The sequence below is a fragment of the Somniosus microcephalus genome, unplaced genomic scaffold, assembly GCF_052327205.1.
Source record: "Somniosus microcephalus isolate GS21.2 unplaced genomic scaffold, FLI_Smic_1.0 unresolved_chr9, whole genome shotgun sequence".
In the NCBI taxonomy this organism is placed as follows: Eukaryota; Metazoa; Chordata; class Chondrichthyes; order Squaliformes; family Somniosidae; genus Somniosus; species Somniosus microcephalus.
Window position 1 is genome coordinate 22509891 of NW_028225187.1, and position 21350 is coordinate 22531240.

The 21350-nt window shown below is 47.7% G+C and overlaps 1 protein-coding gene across 1 annotated transcript in view; it reads left to right on the plus strand.

The window, feature by feature from the left end:
* Positions 1 to 21350, plus strand: part of LOC147084915 (uncharacterized) — a 91961-nt gene that overhangs the window by 724 nt on the left and 69887 nt on the right. Inside the window, exons 2-5 of the mRNA XM_085979370.1 lie at positions 1938 to 1973; positions 3170 to 3484; positions 11702 to 11713; positions 13822 to 13825. Coding sequence (XP_085835496.1) covers positions 1938 to 1973; positions 3170 to 3484; positions 11702 to 11713; positions 13822 to 13825 — 367 coding nt within the window. The remainder of the gene's footprint in view (positions 1 to 1937; positions 1974 to 3169; positions 3485 to 11701; positions 11714 to 13821; positions 13826 to 21350) is intronic.

The window sequence follows — 21350 nt, forward strand, 5'->3', positions numbered from 1 at the left end:
ATCCAACTCCTTCTTGAATATACTTAATGAACTGGCCTCAACCGCCCTCTGTGGCAGAGAATTCCACAGGTTCACCACTCTCTGGGTGAAGAAATTCCTCCTCATTTCAGTCCTAAATGGCTTAACCCATATCCTTAGACTGTGACCCCTGGTTCTGGACTCCCCGGCCATCAGAAACATCCTTCCTGCATCTAGTCTGTCCAGGCCTGACAGAATTTCATAGGTTTCGATGAGATCCCCTCTCAATCTTCTAAACTCCAGTGAGTATAAGCCCAATCGACACAATCTCTCCTCATACGTCATTCCTGCCATCGCAGGTATCAGTCTGGTGAATCGTCGCTGCACTCTCTCCATGGCAAGAACATCCTTCCTCAGAAAAGGCGATCAAAACTGCACACAATACTCAAGGTGTGGTCTCACCAAGGCCCTGTCGAGCTGCAGCAAGACATCCTTGCTCCTGTACTCGAATCCTCTCGCTACGAAGGCCAACATACCATTTGCCTTCTTAACCGCCTGCTGCACCTGCATGCTTACGTTCAGCGACTGGTGCACAAGGACACCCAGGTCTCATTGCACTTCCCCTTCTCCCAATCTACTGGAGACGTGGTGATTGTTCTCATAGAAAATTAGGGGGAGAAATTCGGTATCGTCCCATTTGGGGTGCCATTAGTGGCGGTGCGCAAAGTTTAGCGCCTGGCGCTAATTATCGCCTCCGACAGCAAACTTGGCTTTTATCGCCCCTGGAGGTGATTGGAGCGCTAAATCAGGCGCTGCACACCTCTCTTAAGGCGCTAACGCCGAGGGGCGAGGCGCTACCTCAGAGCGCGGGTGAAGCTCATGTGATGTCAGTCAGCAATGGAACACAGACACACTGGCGCCGGCCAGTTGTTAAAGGGGACGGTCGATCTTGCTCTCCATCCACATCCTGCTCATTGCAGCCTTGAATCTCGGCCTGGAGAGACCTGTACATCAAATCTGCTGGAAAGAACAATGGAGAGGCCCAGGGGAAGGAGCTCAGAGTGCAGCCCCCACAGTCTCTTCTAAATCGATACAAGGAAGTGCAAATCAAAATGAACCTGCAAAGTGCTGCTCAGTCCCCAAAACTCCTTCACACAGCGTTGAATCTCTCCAGAAGTCTCTCTCTCTCTCTCACGCAATGCGTGGTGCACAAGTGTCACCAACAAAATAAGGCAGGAAGCGGTCGCCTTTAAATAGCGCTCCCCCAGTCCCTTCCTGACTGCAAAACGCTCCCCTCAACCTGTCGTTGCTAGCGGCAGGCGGTAAGGCAGGGGGGGCCACTCAATAACCGGTCTGGGGCGCTACCGCGGCGTTGCGCACTCGACTGATGTCACGATCTGCCGGCGCAGGAGATTATGGCGGTAGTGTTTAGCTCCACCGCAAAATGTCTACTTAATTTCGTGAGAGGTGCAGATATCACCGCGCCTGGGCGCTAGTTGCTTTGCGACCCACTTGGCGCCCTCTAAAGGCGCTAACGGGAGGCGCAAACAACTGAATTTTCCCCCATTGAAGATAGGAGCAGGAGTAGGCCATTCGGCCCCTCGAGCCTGCTCCGCCATTCAGTGAGATCGTGGCTGATCATCCAAACTCAGCACCCTGTCCCTGCTTTCTCCCCATATCCCTTGGATGTGCACTTGGGATGCTGTAACCTGCAGGGCTACGGACCGAGAGCCGGGAAGTGGGATTAGGCTGGATCGCTCTTTGTCGGCCGGCGCGGACACGATGGGCCAAAATGGCCTCCTTCCGTACTATAACTTTATCTGATTCTATGATTCTATGAAGCGCCTTGGGACATTTCAATACGATAAAGGCGCAATGTAAATGCAACTTGTTGTTATTTAAAGAAAAAAATGTCTTTTTCGTTCCGCAGAACTGTGTTCGACAAATAACTGATATCTTTGTTTTTTTTCCATTTTCAGTATTTCTGGGCCTGCGGCAGAATGTAGAATCACAAGGTTTGTTTCCGAATTGTATTCAGTAAAATCTTTAACACAAAGCCAATGTTTTCATTGTGACACCGAGCTAATCAATTGGACACGTCAAGTTTCGCTCACTTTACTCAATCTTTCACGTTGCAGGATTTAACTGGGTTTGATCGCCAAATCGTTCTCTCTCTATGAGCTGTTCTTGGTTTCCCAGCGTATTTAGCGAGCACTGCTTGCTAATTGCACAGGCGTCCAGCGGTAACTTCGCTGTCGGCAAACTGAACCAAAGGTGCTGCGGCTAAACGTGCTCTCCTCCGCCCCTCCAAAATGGTGGAGGTAAAGCTAGGGAGCAAATATTGGATTTCCTCTGGTGGGATTTGGCCGGTGGTGGAGTCATGATCAGAGACAGAATCTTAACATTAGAACTAGGGCATTTATGAGTCGGCCATTCGGCCCCTCGAGCCTGCTCCGCCATTCAATGAGATCATGGCTGATCATCCAAATTCAGTACCCTGTCCCTGCCTTCTCCCCATATCCCTTGATCCCTTTAGCCTTAAGAAATATATCCAACTCCTTCTTGAATATATTTAATGAATTGGCCTCCACTGCCTTCTGTGGTAGAGAATTCCACAGGTTCACCACTCTCTGGGTGCAGAAATTCCTCCTCATCTCTGTCCTAAATGGCTTACCCCTTATCCTTAGACTGTGACCCCTGGTTCTGGACTCCCCGACCATCGGGAACATCCTTCCTGCATCTAGTCTGTCCAGTCCTGTCAGAATTTTATAAGTTTCAATGAGATCCCCTCTCATTTTTCTAAACTCCAGCGAGTATAAGCCCAATCGACCCAATCTCTCCTCATACGTCATTCCTGCCATCCCAGGTATCAGCCTGGTGAATCTTCACTGAGCTCCTTCCATGGCAAGAGCATCTTTCCTCAGATAAGGCGACCAAAACTGCACACAATACTCAAGGTGTGGTCTCACCAAGGCCCTGTACAACTGCAGCAAGACACCCTTGCTCCTGTACTCCATAGGATAACGGGTGTAAGGGTAGTCAGAAGCTGTTTGACATATCAGTAAGTTAACTTGTCCCTTTAACCTCAAGTTGTGGTCTTTCAGTGTTCCATCACCAACAGTAGCAATGGAAAAAAACAGAAAGGCCAAACTATTATCTAAACAATGTCTTGCCGTGTATTAGAAGTAACGTTTTCTCCATGTTTTTTCAGTGCCGAGTCTGAGACTGGTGAATGGGGCCAACGCTTGTTCGGGGAGAGTGGAAGTTCATTACAATGGACAATGGGGGACGGTTTGCGATGATGGATGGGGAGTGGCAGATGTCCAGGTTGTTTGTCACCAGCTGGGCTGTGGGCCTCCCATTACAACCTACACCGGGGCTCACTTCGGACAAGGTACCGGGAAAATTTGGATGGATGACGTTGCTTGCAGCGGAACCGAGTCTTCTCTGCAGACCTGCGCCTTCGGTGGATGGGGGGCTCATAACTGTGGTCACGGGGAAGATGCAGGTGTGACCTGTCACCCAGGTAAGGACACAATTCCCCAAACGATGGGCCTACTAATTTATGATTTGTATGTTTCATTAACAAGGGTAACTAAAATCGAAGCACTTCATAGTTAATTAACTCCATTTGACTTCTATAAACTTTATTAACTTCATTCATGGGATGTGGGCATCGCTGGAAATACCAGCATTTATTGTCCATTCATGGTTGATCCTTGAGAAGGTGGTGGTGAGCCGCCTTCTTGAACCGCTGCAGTCCGTGTGGTGAAGGTACTCCCACAGTGCTGTTAGGGAGGGAGTTCCAGGATTTTGACCCAGCGACGATGAAGGATCGGCCGATATATTTCCAAGTTAGTGTGGCACGACACTTGGAGGGGAACTTGGAGGCGGTGGTGTTCCCGTGCACCTGCTGCCCTTGTCCTCCGAGATTGGTAGAGGTGGCGGGTTTGGGAGGTGCTGCCGAAGAAGCCTTGGCGAGTTGCTGCAGTGCATCTTGTAGATGGTGCACACTGCAGCCACGGTGTTTAAGGTGGTGGATGGGGTGCCGATCAAGCGGGCTGCTTTGTCCTGGGTGGTGTCGAGCTTCTTGAGTGCTGTTGGAGCTGCACTCATCCAGGCAAGTGGAGAGTATTCCATCACAATCCTGACTTGTGCCTTGTAGATGGTAGAAAGGCTTTGGGGAATCAGGAGGTGAGACTGATTTGCAAGCAGGTGCAACTGAGAATTTGGACAAAGAGAGGCCCCTCAAACTGCACTGGGGTGAATAAGCAGATAATTCATTTTTTCATGATGATAATTGAGATATATATGTGTCGAATAGTGTATAACATAAAGGCCCGGGATTTGGACTCGGGCTGAGGGTAAACTCCAGTATGATTTGGACAGGTTGGGTGATTGGTCAGAAGCATGGCAGATGCAGTATAATGTGGATAAATGCGAGGTTATCCACTTTGGTGTCAAAAACAAGAAGGCAGATTATTATCTGAATGGCAATAGATTGGGAGAAGGGGAAGTGCAATGAGACCTGGGCGTCCTTGTGCACCAGTCGCTGAAGGTAAGCATGCAGGTGCAGCAGGCGGTTAAGAAGGCAAATGGTATGTTGGCCTTCGTAGCGAGAGGGTATGAGTACAGGAACAAGGATGTCTTGCTACAGTTCTGCAGGGCCTTGGTGAGACCACACCTTGAGTACTGTGTGCAGTTTTGGTCGCCTTACCTGAGGAAGGATGTTCTTGCCATGGAGAGAGTGCAGAGAAGATTGACCAGACTGATACCTGGGATGGCAGGAATGGCGTATGAAGAGAGATTGGGTCGATTGGGCTTGTACTCGCTGGAGTTTAGAAGAATGAGAGGGGATCTCATTGAAACTTATAAAATTCTAACAGGACTAGACAGACTAGATGCATGAAGGGTGTTCCCAATGGACGGGGAGTCCAGAACCAGGGGTCACAGTCTAAGGATAAGGGGTAAGCCATTTTGGACAGAGATGAGGAGGAATTTCTTCACCCAGAGAGTGGGGAACCTATGGAATTCTCTACCACAGAAAGCAGTTGAGGCCAATTCATTAAATATATTCAAGAAGGAGTTGGATATATTTCTTAAGGCTAAAGGGATCAAGGGATATGGGGAGATGGCAGGGACAGGGTACTGAATTTGGATGATCAGCCATGATCTCATTGAATGGCGGAGCAGGCTCGAGGGGCCGAATGGCCGACTCCTGCTCCTATCTCCTATGTTTCTAGGTTCATCAGAACTGGAAAAAGCAGGAGATAGATCAGGTTTTTAAGAAAGTGCCGGGGCAGGGAAAGCGGGAAGGGGAGGAATGAAGAAAAGGGAAGGTCTGTGATAGGATGGAAGGCGGGAGTGATTAGGAGACATTAAGAGAGATTAAGAGATGGTGCGAGGCAATAGGAGATGGTAATGGGACAGGTTAAGGAACAACGGATGGCTCTAGATGAAGTGTAAATGGGACAGGCAGAGTGAAGGACAGCTACCACGTGGGAGAGAGAGAAAAAACATGTATAACATTAATGGGAAGAAAAGGATAGGGGCAGAGGTTATGGTCTGAAATTGTTGAACTCGATGTTGACTCCAGCAGGTTGTAAAGTGCCTCATCGAAAGATGAGGTGCTGTTCCTCGAGCTTATGTTGAGCTTCATTGGAACTGTGTAAGAGGCAACTTAACATAGTTAAAGTTCATCATGGGCTAGTTATCCTGGAAGCATACAGTAAAGAAGGAAGTATAGAAAGTACAGCGTTATAATGGGTGTAATGCTCCGGGCCTGTTGTCGAATTACACCCATTAACCATTCTGGTAAATCTCCTCTGCACCCTCTCAAGGGCCTTCACATCCTTCCTAAAGTGTGGTGACCAGAACTGGACGCAATACTCCAGTTTTGGCCTAACCAGCGCTTTATAAAATTCAGCATAACTTCTTGAGGCAGAGAGTGTTTGAAGACCAGGACCTCAAACCCAGCACCAAGCTCATGGTCTACAGGGCAGCACTGATACCCGCCCTGCTGTACGCCTCAGAGACATGGACCATGTACAGGAGGCACCTCAAAACACTGGAGAGGTACCACCAACGCTGCCTCCGCAAGATCCTGCAAATCCATTGGCAGGATAGGCGCACCAACGTCAGTGTTCTCGCTCAGGCCAACATCCCCAGCATCGAAGCTTTGACCACGCTCGATCAGCTCCGATGGACGGGTCACATTGTCCGCATGCCCGATACGAGACTCCCAAATCAAGCGCTCTACTCGGAGCTCCGGCACAGCAAGCGAACCCCAGGTGGGCAGAGGAAACGCTTCAAGGACACCCTCAAAGCCTCCTTGAAAAAGTGTAACATCCCCACCGACACCTGGGAATCCCTGGCCCAAGACCAGAGCACAAAGTGGTAGAGAAGCATCCGGGAAGGCGCCGAACCACCTCGAGTCTCTTCGCCGGGAGCAAGCGGAAGCCAAGTGCAGGCAGCGCAAGGAGCGCACGTCAACCCAAGCACCCCACACCCACCCGCCCCTTCAACCACCATCTGCCCCACCTGTGACAGAGACTGTAGGTCCCGCATTCGACGAATCAGACACCTGCGAGCTCATTTTTAATGTGGAAGCAAGTCACCCTCGGTTCCGAGGGACTGCCTAAGAAGAAGAAGAGAAGAAGATAACTTCTCTACTTTTGTACGCGATACCTCTATTTATGAAGCCCAAGATCCCATATGCTTTGATTATCACTCTCTCAATATGTCCTGCCATCTTCAGGGACCTGTGCACATTAACTCCCAGGTCCCTCTGTCCTTGTACACACTTTAAAACTGTGCCATTGAGTGTATATTACCTCTCCCTGTTCCTTCTGCCGAAATGCATCGCCTCACACTTCTCTGTATTAAATTCCATCTGCCACTTGTCTGCCCATTCTGCTAACCTTTCTTTGTTCTGTTGCAGTCGACTGGTATCATCATCCCAGTTTACCACACCCGCAAATTTGGTATCAGTGGCAAATTCTAGTCTGTATTCAAATATCCAGGTCATTTACATATATATGAAAAAAATCCTGGCCCCAGCACTGACATAGAGTCATAGGGGGAGAAATTCGGTTGGTTGCACCACCGATTAACGCCTAAAGAGGCCGAGAAGTGGGGCGTTAGCCAATTTCCGGGCGGGCACAAGGCGCCTAGCGCCTCGCCACATATTGAGCATGCATTTAGCGCCGGTGCTAAATCTTAGCACCCGCTCATGGGCGCAGGCTGATTATGATATCATTTGAGTGTGCAACGCCTTTTGGGCGCCCTGGACCGGAAATTCAGTGGCACCCCCCTCCGTAGCACCTGGCGTTAATAGTGACAGCTTATCTGGACCTTACCAAGACACTCTCGGGCTGGAGGAGCGTTATTTAAAGGAGACTGGTGTGGTTTAAAAGCGGCAGCCATTTTTGGAGCACAACTTCCTCGAGAGCTGCAAAGAGTTGCTGAGCTGCACACCGAGAGCCATTTGACCACTGAGCCAGTGCAGGCAGACGATCTTCAGCCTTCTGACCATCACCTTGCTGTTGGTGAGCCTTGACAAGGGGGAACCTTCCTGTGGGCACTTATTATGGGGGCTGCATTGGAGGGGAACGTCCTGCTGCTGAATCATCTGGAAAGGGCACTGAGACGCTGGGAGAGGGGGGCAGGCATGGCCAGATGAAGGAGGGCCAACAGACGTCGCCACAGCAGACCTTACGCTGGCAGGGTTTTCCGACAGCAGTTTTCCTACATGAACATGCCGGAGGAGCAGTGTGTCAGAAGGCTGCGATTTAGAAAGGAGGTGGTGACTGAGCTGTGCCAGCTGCTTCAGCCAGATCTGCAGCCTCAGATAAGGTGCAGGACATCTCTGTCGGTGGCTGAGAAGATGCCTGCTGGCCTGAACTTCTACGCGAGCGGCTCTTCTCAGGCTGCGTGTCAGAGGCTGATCAGAAGTAGCTTCTAGGCCCCTCTCACGGAATGCTTGCTACTATTGCAAGAACAGGAATGGAACCGGTCTGATACCCCCAAGCCTGTGAAGGGCAAGATGCATGTAAATGGAAGGCATGGCCATTGTAAATGAAGAAAGTGTTTCATTACACAAAATGTGGTTCCTTCAAACATGAGAAAGCTATGGCAACAGAAAGCAAAACTAATACACGGACACATAACTGCCTCTCACACCTGGGAGACTGTCCAAAACATAAATCACATTCCGACCATCTTCCTTGGCCTTGATTCCACTGCACCAACCAAAGCATCCAATGCCCCATCAGTGAGGCGTTCCACCCTCTGCCTCACCCTTTCCATGTCTTGCTAGGCTGGTGCGCCACAGGTAGGCTCCCACCACTTTGAAGGCCTACAAGGCAGTGAGTGTGTCTGGTGATGCCAATTGACCTGCCCCTTTAAGAGCTGGCTGGTGCCAGTGTGTCTCAGGGAAAGTGATTATTGACAGCACCCTCGCTGCGCCCCGCCGCCGCAAAATTGGGTTGCACCGCCGCGTTAGTGCCTTAAGAGTAGCGTGCAGCGCCTGATTTAGCGCCGCAATCACCTTTAGGGGCACTGCAACCGAATATCGCGCTAGGTGGTGCTAAATTGCGCCTGGCGCTAAACTTTGCGCATCGCCAGGACTATCGCCCCAAACGCAGCTATACCGAATTTCTAGGCCATAGAGTTATACAGCACAGAAAGAGGCCTTTCGGCCCATCGTCTCCACGCCGGCCATCAAGCCCTGTCTATTCTAATCCCATTTTCCAGCACTTGGTCCATAGTCTTGTATGCTATGGCGTTTCAAGTGCTCATCTAAATGCTTCTTGAATGTTGTGAGGGTTCCTGCCTCTACCACCCTTTCAGGCAGTGAGTTCCACATTCCAACCACCCTCTGGGTGAAAACGTTTTTCCTCAAATCCCCTCTAAACCTCCTGCCCCTTACCTTGAAACTATGCCCCCTGGTTATTGACCCCTCTACTAAGGGGAAAAGTTCCTTTCTATCTACCCTATCTATACCCCTCATAATTTTGTACACCTCAATCAGGCCCCCATCTCAGCCTTCTCTGCTCTAAGGAAAACAACCCCAGCCTGTCCAGTCTCTCTTCATAGCTAAAACGTTCCAGCCCAGGTAACATCCTGGTGAATCTCCTCTGCACCCTCTCCAATGCAATCACATCCCTCCTATAGTGTGGCAACCAGAACTGCACACAGTATTCCAGCTGTGGCCTAACTAGCGCTTTGTACAGCTCCATCATAACCTCCCTGCTCTTATATTCTATGCCTCGGCTAATGAAGGCAAGTATCCCATATGTCTTTTTAACCACCTCATCTTCCTGTCCTGCTGGCTTCAGGGATCTATGTACATGCACACCAAGGTCCCTCTGATCCTCTGTCCTTCCTAGAGTCCTACCATTCATTGTGTATTCCCTTGCCTTGTTAGTCCTCCCAAAATGCATCACCTCACACTTTTCAGGGTTAAATTGCATTTGCCACTGTTCTGCACATCTAACCACCCCGTCTATATCGTCGTGTAGCCTGAGGCTTCCCCCCTCGTTATTTACCAGTCCACCAATTTTCGTGTCATCTGCGAAGTTACTGATCATACCTCCTACATTCTTATCTAAATCATCAATGTACATTACAAACAGCAAAGGACCCAGCACCGATCCCTGCGGCACACCACTGGACACAGGCTTCCAGTCACAAAAACAACCTTCGACCATCACCGTCTGCCTCCTGCCACTAAGCCAATTTTGGATCCAATGTGCCAAATTGACCTGGATCCCATGGGCTCTTACCTTCTTGACCAGTCTCCCATGCGGGACTTTGTCAAAAGCCTTATTGATTTCCATGTAGACTACATGAACTGCACTATCCTCATCAACACACTTAGTCAACCCCTCGAAAAATCAATCAAATTGTTTAGACATGATCTCCCCCTGACAAAGCCATGCTGACTATTCTTGATTAATCCCTGTCTCTCCAAGTGGAGACTGATTCTGTAACTCAGAATTTTTTCAAATAATTTCCCTACCACTGATTTTAGGCTCACTGGCCTGTAATTCCCTAGTTTATCCCTACTACCCTCCTTGAATAATGGTACTACGTTAGCTGTCCTCCAGTCCTCAGGCACCTCCCCTGTGGCCGCAGAGGCTCTGAAAATTTGTGTCAGAGCCCCTGCAATCTCCTCCCTTGCCTCACAGAGCAGCCTGGGATACATCCCGTTAGGGCCTGGAGAATTATCCACTTTTAAGCCCGCTAAAACCGCTAGTATCCCTCTCTCTCAATACTAATTTGTTCAATTATATCACAATCCCCCTGCCTGATTTCTATGCCTACATCGTCCTTCTCCGTAGTGAAAACAGATGCAAAATATTCATTTAGAACCTCACCTACATCTTCCGGCTCGACACACAGATTGCCAACTTTGGTCCCTAATGGGCCCTAATCTTTCCCTGGTTATCCTCTTGCCCTTAATATACTTAAAAAAAAACTTTGGATTTTTCTTTATTTTGCCCGCCAGTGACCCTTGGGGAACACCACTGTCTACCATCCTCCAGTCTGAAAAACAGCCATTTACCACAACTCGTTGTAGACAGCAACAAAGGATAACTAAAAAAATAATAAAGCGGGAGGAGATAGATTATGAGAGTAAACTAGCACAAAATATAAAACAGAAAGTAAGAGCTTCTACAGGTATATAAAAAGAAAGAGAGTAGCTAAAGTAATCTTTGGTCCCTTAGAGAATGAGGCTGGGGGATTAATAATGGGAAATAGGGAAATGGCAGAGACTTTGAACAAATGTTTTGGATAGAAACATAGAAACATAGAAGATAGGAGCAGGAGTAGGCCATTCGGCCCCTCGAGCCAGCTCCGCCATTCAATGCGAGCATGGCTGATCATCCAAATTCAGTACCCTGTCCCTGCTTTCTCCCCATATCCCTTGATCCCTTTAGCCTTAAGAAATATATCCAACTCCTCCTTGAATATATTTAATGAATTGGCCTCCACTGCCTTCTGTGGTAGAGAATTCCACAGGTTCACCACTGTCTGGGTGAAGAAATTCCTCCTAATTTCTGTACTAAATGGCTTACCCCTTATCGATAGACTATGACCCCTGGTTCTGGACTCCCCCACCATCGGGAACATCCTTCCTGCATCTAGTCTGTCCAGTCCTGTCAGAATGTTATAAATTTCAATGAGATCCCCTCTCATTCTTCTGAACTCCTGCGAGTATAAGCCCAATCGACCCAATCTCTCCTCATACGTCATTCCTGCCATCCCAGGTATCAGCCTGGTGAATCTTTGCTGAACTCCCTCCATGGCAAGAACATCCTTCCTCAGATAAGGCGACCAAAACTGCAGACAATACTCAAGGTGTGGTCTCACCAAGGCCCTGTCCAACTGCAGCAAGACATCCTTGTTCCTGTACTCAAACCCTCTCGCTACGAAGGCCAACATACCATTTGCCTTCTTAACCGCCTGCTGCACCTGCATGCTTACCTTCAGCGACTGGTGCACAAGGACACCCAGGTCTCGTTGCACTTCCCCTTCTCTCAATCTATTGCCGTTCAGTTAATAATCTGCCTTCCTGTTTTTGACACCAAAGTGGATAACCTCGCATTTATCCATGTTATATTGCATCTGCCATGCTTCTGCCCAATCACCCAACCTGTCCAAATCATCCTGGAGTTTCTCGGCATCCTCCTCACAGCACACACGCCCACCCAGCTTTGTGTCGTCTGCAAACTTGGAGATATTACATCTAGTTCCCTTGTCTAGATCATTCATATATATTGGTCTTCACAGTAGAAGACACTAAAGGCATCCCTATATTAATTAATAATCAGGGGGCTATAGGGAGGGAGGAAATTAAAACAATCTCTATCACGAGAGAAAAAGCGCTAGGCAAACTAATGGGATTAAAGGCTGATTATAGGATAGTTAGCCTAACATCTGTCATTGTGAAAATGCTGGATTCCATTATTAAGGAAGTAATAGCAGGACATTTAGAAAATAACAATAGAGTCAAGCAGAGTCAGCATGGTTTTATGAAAGGGAAATACTGTGTGACAAATTTACTAGAGGTCTTTGAGGATGCAATGAGTAGGGTGGATATGGGGAAGCAGCGTTACATGAATCAGTCATTCATGAAAGAAAGACATGTGAAATAACACTGAGCGGCCTGCGGGCGGCGCTGTCCAGGGAGAGTTTAAATACTCGGGCACGGGCCCAGCTTGCGCAGGGCAATCGTAACAGGAACTAGTGAAGGACACAACCAGAACTCCACGTTGTAGAACAGTTGATTCAAGCTTTGTTTAACGCTTAGACCAAGGCAGCTGAAGGCACGGCCGCCAATGGTGGAGCGATGGAAAGCGAGCGGATGCGCCGGAGGCCAGAATTAGAGGCGTGCAGCGATCTCGGAGGGTTGTAGGGGCTGGAGGAGGTTACAGATATAGGGAGGGGGTGAGTAGCCATGGAGGGATTTGAACAGGAGGATGAGAATTGTAGGAGCTGGAGGAGGTTACAGAGATAGGGAGGGGGCGAGGGCCATGGGGGGATTTGAACAGGAGGATGAGAATTGTAGGGCTGGAGGAGGTTACATAGATAGGGATGGGGTGAGGGCCATGGAGGGATTTGAAAAGGAAGATGAGAATTATCGGGGTTGGAGGTCGTTACAGAGATAGGGAGGGTGCGAGGGCCATGGAGGGATTTGTACAGGAGGATGAGAATTGTAGGGCTGGAGGAGGTTACAGAGATAGGGAGGGGCGAGCGCCATGGAGGGATTTGAACAGGAGGATGAGAATTGTAGGGCTGGAGGAGGTTACAGAGAGAGGGAGGTGGCAAGGGCCAAGGAGGGATTTGAACAGGAGGACGATAATTGTGGTGTTGCAGGAGGTTACAGAGATAGGGAGGGGCGAAAGCTATGGAGGGATTTGAAAACAAGGATGTGAATTGTAGGGAAGTGGTGCGAGCCATGGAGGGATTTGAACAGGAGGATGTGAATTTTATGGTTGGAGGAGGTTACAGAGATAGGGAGGGGACGAGGGCCATGGAGGGATATGAACAGGAGGATGTGAATTGTAGGTGTGGAGGTAATTATAGAGATAGGGAGGGGACGAGGGCCATGGAGGGAATAGAACAGGAGTATTAGAATTGTAGGGGCTGGAGGAGGTTACAGAGATAGTGAGGGGGCGAGTGCCATGGAGGGAAATGAACAGGAGGATGTGAATTGTACGGTTGGAGGAGGTTACAGAGATAGGGAGGGGGCGAGGGGCCATGGAAGGATTTGAACAGGAAGATGAGAATTGTAGGGGCTGGAGGAGGTTACAGAGATAGGGAGGGGGCGAGTGCCATGGAGGGAAATGAACAGGAGGATGTGAATTGTACGGTTGGAGGAGGTTACAGAGATAGGGAGGGGGCGAGGGGCCATGGAGGGATTTGAACAGGAAGATGAGAATTGTAGGGGCTGGAGGAGGTTACAGAGATAGGGAGGGGGCGAGGGACATGGAGGGATTTGAACAGGAGGATGAGAATTGTAGGGGCTGGAGGAGTTTACAGAGATAGGGAGGGGGCGAGGGGCCATGGAGGGATTTGAACAGGAGGATGAGAATTGTAGGGCTGGAGGAGGTTACAGAGATAGGGAGGGGGCGAGGGACATGTAGGGATTTGAACAGGAGGATGAGAATTGTAGGGGCTGGAGGAGGTTACAGAGATAGGGAGGGGGCGAGGGACATGGAGGGATTTGAACAGGAGGATGAGAATTGTAGGGGCTGGAGGAGTTTACAGAGATAGGGAGGGGGCGAGGGCCATGGAGAGAATGGAACAGGAGGAAGGGAATTGCACAATCTGATGATTGTCCCATGGGGAGACCAGTTCAGTCACTGAGCAGACGGGCGATGGGTACACATCATTCGGTGTTCATCAAGCTGAAATTTCAAATCAATCACAAAATGAGAGAAATAAAGAAGAGCTTATTCAGAATGTGTTAAAAGAGGAAGTGAATGTTATTATTCAGCAACCGTCAGCAGTGGCTGAGTTGGTTGCACCCTCGTCTCTGAGTCAGCACATTTTGGGTTGAAGTTCCACTCCAGAGACTTGAGCACAAAAATATATGCTGACATTGCGGTGCAGTACTGAGGGAGTGCTGCACTGTCGGAGGTAGATGTATATACTCTAGGACTTGAGCCCCATAATCTAGGCCCACACTCCCCGGTGCCAGTACTGAGGGAGTGCTGCACTGTCGGAGGTAGATGTATATCAGGTAGTGCAGAAATCCCCTGGGGTTGTCTCCCTTAGCAACAGGTTCACCGCCTTAGGTACTGTTGTCGGGGGGGGTGACACATCGGGGGAAGGCACCAGCAGCCAGGCTCATGGCACCATGACTGGCTCTGTTGCAAAGAAGGGAGGGAAAAAGAGTGGCAGGGCTATAGTAATAGGGGATTCGATTGTAAGGGGAATAGATAGGGGTTTCTGTGGTCGCGACCGAGACTCCAGGATGGTATGTTGCCTCCCTGGTGCAAGGGTCAAGGATGTTTCGGCGCGGGTGCAGAACATTCTGGAGGGGGAGGGGGAACAGCCAGTTGTCGTGATACATGTTGGTACCAACGACGTAGCTAAAAAAAGGGAAGAGGTCCTACAAGTAGAATTTCGGGAGTTAGGAGCCAAGCTAAAAAGTAGGACCTCGAAGGTAGTAATCTCTGGATTACTACCAGTGCCACGTGCTAGTAAGAGTACAGAGAACAGGATAGTTAGGCTAAATACGTGGCTTGAGCAGTGGTGTAAGAGGGAGGGTTTTAAATTTTTGAGGCATTGGAACCAGTTTTGTGGTAGGTGTGACCTATACAAAAGGGACGGTCTACACCTGTGCAGAGATGGAACTGATGTTCTCGGGGTAATTTTTGATAAAGCAGTTCGGGAGCATTTAAACTAGTATGGCAGGGGGCTAGAAACCTATGTAGTGAAATAGAGGAAAGTGAAAGGCAGACAGAAATAAATGATAAAAGGGTGAGGAACAAAAAACAAAGGGCCAAACTAATTCATAAAAAATGTGAGCATAAAAAAAGCCTGAGGGTTTTATACCTTAATGCGAGAAGCATCAGGAACAAGGTAGATGAATTAGCTGTGGAAATAGAGGTTAATAATTATGACCTAATTGGGATTACGGAAACATGGTTGCAGGGTGAGCAGGGTTGGGAGCTTAACATACAGGGGTATTCAGTATTTAGGAAGGATCGACAAAAAAGAAAGGGAGGAGGGGTAGCATTGCTAGTAAAAGAGGGGATAAATGCAATTGAAAGGAAGGATATTAACTCAGTTAATACAGAATCTATATGGGTGGAGCTAAGAAATAGCGAGGGGCGAAAAACATTAATAGGAGTGGTATATAGGCCTCCAAATAGTAAAATAGAGGTTAGGGAGGGCATCACGAGGGAAATTAGAGAAGCGTGCAATAAGAGCACAGCTGTCATCATAGGTGACTTTAACTTACATATAGATTGGACTAGCCTAATCAGTAAAAATAATGAGGAGGAGGAATTCCTTGAGTGTTTGAGGGATGGTTATCTGGATCAATATGTCGAGGAACCAACTCGGGAACAGGCTATATTGGACTGGGTACTGTGCAATGAGAAGGGACTAATCAGTAATCTTGTTGTACGGGGACCCTTGGGTCAGAGCGATCATAACATGATCGATTTCTCACTCGAAATGGAGAGCGAAGAAATTGACTCAGAGACTAAGGTCCTGAATTTAAACAAGGGGAATTATGATGCCATGAGACGGGAACTGAGTAGGTCTGATTGGACAACGTTCCTGGGAGGACTGGAGGTAGATAAACAATGGCAAACATTTAAAGATAGAATGACAAAATTGCAAAAATTGTTTATACCAATCTGGCATAAAAGGAAATCTAAAAAGGTGACTCAACCGTGGATAACAGGGGAAATTAGAGACAGCATAAAATCCAAAGATAGGGCGTATAAAATAGCCAAAAAAAGCGCCAGAGCGGAAGATTGGGAACAGTTTAAGATAGAGCAAAGGAGGGCAAAGGGCATAATCAAGAGGGGCAAAATAGCTTACGAAAACAAGCTGGCGGAAAATATAAAAACTAACTCCAAAAGCTTTTATAAGTATATCAAAAGGAAAAGACTGGTGAAAACCAAAGTTGGTCCATTGCAGTCAGATACGGGGGAATATATAATGGGAAATAAGGAAATGGCAGATCAACTAAATGCATACTTTGGGTCAGTCTTTACGAAGGAAGACACAAAAAACCTCCCTGGGATATCGGGAAAAATAGGGACATTGGCAAAGGAGGAACTGACGCAAATCAATATCTCTAAGGATATGGTGTTAAGGAAGCTAAAGGGATTGAAGGTGGACAAATCCCCAGGGCCTGATAACATGCATCCTAGGGTACTGAAGGAGGTGGCCCTAGAGATAGCGGATGCACTAAGGATGATTTTTCAGAATTCATTAGACTCGGGAACAGTGCCGATGGATTGGAGGGTAGCTAACATTACCCCACTATTCAAAAAGGGGGGTAGGGAAAAAGCAGGTAATTACAGACCTGTAAGCCTTACATCAGTTGTGGGCAAAATGCTGGAGTCCATCATTAAGGATGAAATAGCGGAGCACTTAGCAAATGGGGACAGGATAGGACAGAGTCAACATGCATTTACAAAGGGTAAATCGTGCTTGACTAATCTATTGGAATTTTTTGAGGGAGTAACTGGTAGAATAGATGGGGGAGAGCCAGTAGATGTGGTGTACCTGGACTTCCAAAAGGCCTTCGATAAGGTCCCACATAAAAGATTAGCATGGAAAATTGAGGCTCATGGGATAAAGGGGAAAGTTTTGGCGTGGATAGGGAACTGGCTGTCAGATAGAAAACAGAGAGTTGGAATAAACGGCTCATTTTCTGAATGGCAGGCAGTAACAAGTGGGGTACCACAGGGATCTGTCCTGGGCCCCCAGCTGTTCACAATTTACATTAACGACCTGGATCAGGGAGTCGGATGCAGCATTTCCAAATTTGCAGACGACACTAAACTAGGAGGGGGGGTGGGCTCAGAGGAAGAGACCAGGAAGCTCCAGAGCGATTTGGACAGACTGGGCGATTGGGCGGATAAATGGCAGATGCACTATAATGTGGACAAGTGCGAAGTTATCCACCTTGGGTGCAGGAACGGGAGGGCAAATTATTATTTAAATGGCAATAGATTGGGAGAGGGGGAAGTACAGAGAGACCTGGGTGTTCTTGTACACCAGTCACTGAAGGCGAGCATGCAGGTGCAACAGGCGGTCAAGAAGGCAAACGGTATGCTGGCCTTCATAGCAAAAGGGTTAGAATACAGGAACAGGGATACCTTGCTACAGCTGTACAGGGCACTGGTGAGACCACACCTCGAGTACTGTGTACAGTTTTGGTCGCCTCATCTGAGGAAGGATGTTCTTGCCATGGAGGGGGTGCAGCGGCGATTCACCAGGCTGATACCAGGAATGGCGGGAATGACCTATGAGGAGAGACTATGTAGTTTAGGGATGTACACACTGGAGTTTAGAAGATTGAGAGGGGACCTCATAGAAGTGTATAAAATTCTGACAGGTCTAGACAGACTGGATGCAGAAGGAATGTTTCCCTTGGCGGGTGAGAACAGAACTAGAGGACATAATTTAAGGATAAGGGCTAAACCATTTAGGACAGAGATGAGGGGGAATTTCTTCACTCAGAGAGTGGTGAACCTGTGGAACTCATTGCCACAGAGGGCAGTGTACGCCAGCTCATTAAATATATTTAAGAGGGAATTAGATATATTTCTACGGGCAAAAGGGGTTAAGGGTTACGGAGAGAAGGCGGGGACGGGATACTGAATTAAAGGATCAGCCATGATCTCATCGAATGGCGGAGCAGGCACGAAGGGCCGAATGGCCTACTCCTGCTCCTATCTTCTATGTATCTATGTATCTATATACTCTAGGACTTGAGCCCCATAATCCAGGCCCACACTCCCCGGTGCCAGTACTGAGGGAGTGCTGCACTGTCAGAGGTAGATGTATATACTTTGGACTTGAGCCCCATAATCTAGGCCCACACTCCCCGGTGCCAGTACTGAGGGAGTGCTGCATTGTCAGAGGTAGATGTATATACTCTAGGACTTGAGCTCCATAATCCAGGCCCACACTCCCCGGTGCCAGTACTGAGGGAGCGCTGCACTGTCGGAGGTAGATGTATATACTCTAGGACTCGAGCCACATAATCTAGGCCCACACTCCCCGGTGCCAGTACTGAGGGAGTGCTGCACTGTCGGAGGTAGATGTATATACTCCAGGACTTGAGCCCCATAATCCAGGCCCACACTCACCCGGTGCCAGTACTGAGGGAGTGCTGCACTGTCGGAGGTAGATGTATATACTCTGTAATGATATCAGCAAATAGAGATGGTATTTGCCTGTTCGATTATGGTGCCTTAATAGCATGTTTGCATGTATTGATTGCTTGTGCCTGACCAGCAGAGGGCATGTGACCGAGAGAAGCAAGGCAGTGAGTTTAGTTTCAGTTTCATTCTAGGTGGATCACAGCATGGTGTGTCCTGTAAAGGCTGTTAAAAAGTGTTGAACAGACTTTAGATTAAAAGACATTCTCTTTCATAAATGAGTCGTCATTGAACCCACAAAGAAATCAATACATGGTGTCAGAAGTGGCTGAAGGAGATGAAGCGAAAAAATCTGAAGTTAAATCAGCTCTCCACAGATTAGCAAGCCAAAAGAGAACATTGTTACTTACCATTAGAGAATAGCTAACGAAGTGAAAAATGGAAGGTTTACACCCACCGGCGACGCTTCAATTGACAGGTAATGTGGCTGAAAATTGGAGGAGATTCAAACAACGTGTGGGGTTGTATTTATCAGCAATCAGAGCTGACGATAAAAGTAATAAAAGGAAATCGTCACTGTTCTTACATGTCATGGGTGATGAAGCGCTGGAGGTGTATAATAACTTCACATTCGCTGTTGATGGAGAGAAAATGAAGCTAGATAAAATAATGGAACAGTTTGAGGCCTACTGCATACCTAAACGTAACGTGATGTTTGAGACGCACAGATTTTTCACATGTGTACAGAAAACGGGTGAGACTATTGATCAGTATGTGACTGAACTGAGAAACCGAAGCAAATCGTGTGAATTTGGGGGACTGACAGACTCGCTGATCAAAGACAGACTGGTGTGTGGTATTCCAGATAATGGTCTAAGGGAAAGACTGCTAAGAGAGCAGGATCTAGACCTGGGAAAAGCCATAGCACTGTGTAGGGCTACAGAGACTGTGAAGTTGCAGGCAAAGGAGCTGTTCAGTGACAATAGCTGCAATGTGGATGCAGTGAGAAAGAACGGATACAAACCGTTTAACAAAACGAGCGCCAATGTGAAAAAAGAGGCGTGGCCAGTGAACGAAAATGAAAGGGACAATCGAAAGTCATGTAGTCGATGCGGTACACAGCATCCACCAAAAACGTGTCCAGCATATGGTAAAACATGCAATAGTTGCAACAAAAACAACCATTATGCCCGTTGCTGTAAGAACCAAGCACAACAAAGCAAGGTCCATACAGTAGATGAAAGCGAGATAGGGGAGTTCAATGTAGATGTAGTGTCTGAAAACAAAGAAGAAAGAGACTGGATGTTGACACTAAAAGTGAATGACATACATATTCCATTTAAATTGGATACTGGAGCACAAGTTAATGTGATATCAGAGAATGATTTTAAGAAAATTAGACCCAGACCAAAGATACATGGAATCAAAGTGAAAGTGACAGGATACTCAGGTACTGATATACCAGTGAAAGGAAGATGCATTGTCAAAGTAACACACAAGGACAGAGGGCACACGTTAGCATTAATCGTGGTGGCAAAGGATGTGCAAGCCATACTAGGTTTAAAAGCCTGTGAGAGACTGAACCTGGTAAAGAGAGTCCTCGTTGTGGAAAGCGAAGGAGAGACAGTCTATGATGAACTGAATGTTGCGTACACACCGGGTAAGCTGATGTATACAGCAGACACGTTGTCCAGAGCTGTTGACCCAGGAGAGCCCGCAAACACAGTGAAAAGACTGAAGTACAAGGCAAAAGACAGTGGAACTGACTTCTACCAGAGCATGCTTGTATACAGCACAACGCCGCTCGAGTGTGGTAAGTCACCAGCCCAACTCCTTATGGGACATCGGCTAAGGTCAAACCTACCCATCCCGGAGAACCTCCTGAAAACAAAAGAGGGGGAGAAAGTGAGGAAGTTCAAAGAGCAACAGAAAGAAAAGCAAAAGTACTACTATGACAGAGGAACACAAAACCTACCTGAACTCCACACTGGTGACCAAGTAAGGATCAAAGACAAAACAAACACATGGACTCAGAAGGGAACTGTCCTGAGTGAAGTTCAACCAAGATCATACACCATTCAGACAGATGAGGGTGCTGTTCTGAGAAGAAATCGTCGAGATCTTCTCATGGGACCAGCCACAGCAAGTCAAGAGACTTGTACTGTTGAACAACCTGATCAAACAGCTGCGAACACATCATCTGAGGCAACAACTCAGATTCAAGGACAATCAATCAGAAAATCTTCAAGGCACGTGAAGCCTCCTGAGAGACTCATTGAGCAAATTTAATGACTATTGTTATAGAAGGAAGTAATGTTATCTTATTCTTTCTTCAAGTTCTAGTGTATTGACATATTTCATGTGAACACACAAAGCAAGGTTAAAAAACCTTGATCATGATAATGATAATGTAAGTTCATTAAGTGTTACAGTTAAAATGCAGATTAATACAAAGAAAACATGTTGTTAGTTAAAAGTAAAATACTTTTGTTTTAAGAAAAGGAGATGTAATGATATCAGCAAATAGAGATGGTATTTGCCTGTTCGATTATGGTGCTTTAATAGCATGTTTGCATGTACTGATTGCTTGTGCCTGACCAGCAGAGGGCATGTGACCGAGAGATGCAAGGCAGTGAGTTTAGTTTCAGTTTCGTTCTAGATGGATCACAGAATGGTGTGTCCTGTAAAGGCTGTTAAAAAGAGTTGAACAGACTTTAGATTAAAAGACATTCTCTTTCATAAATGAGTCGTCATTGAACCGACAAAGAAATCAATACATACTCTAGGACTCGAGCCCCATAATCCAGGCCCACACTCCCCGGTGTCAGTACTGAGGGAGCGCTGCATTGTCGGAGGCAGATGTATATACTCTAGGACTCGAGCCCCATAATCCAGGCCCAAACTCCCCGGTGCCAGTACTGAGGGAACGCTGCACTGTCGAAGGTAGATGTATATACACTAGGAATCGAGCCCCATAATCCAGGCCCACACTCCCCGGTGCCAGTACTGAGGGAGCGCTGCACTGTC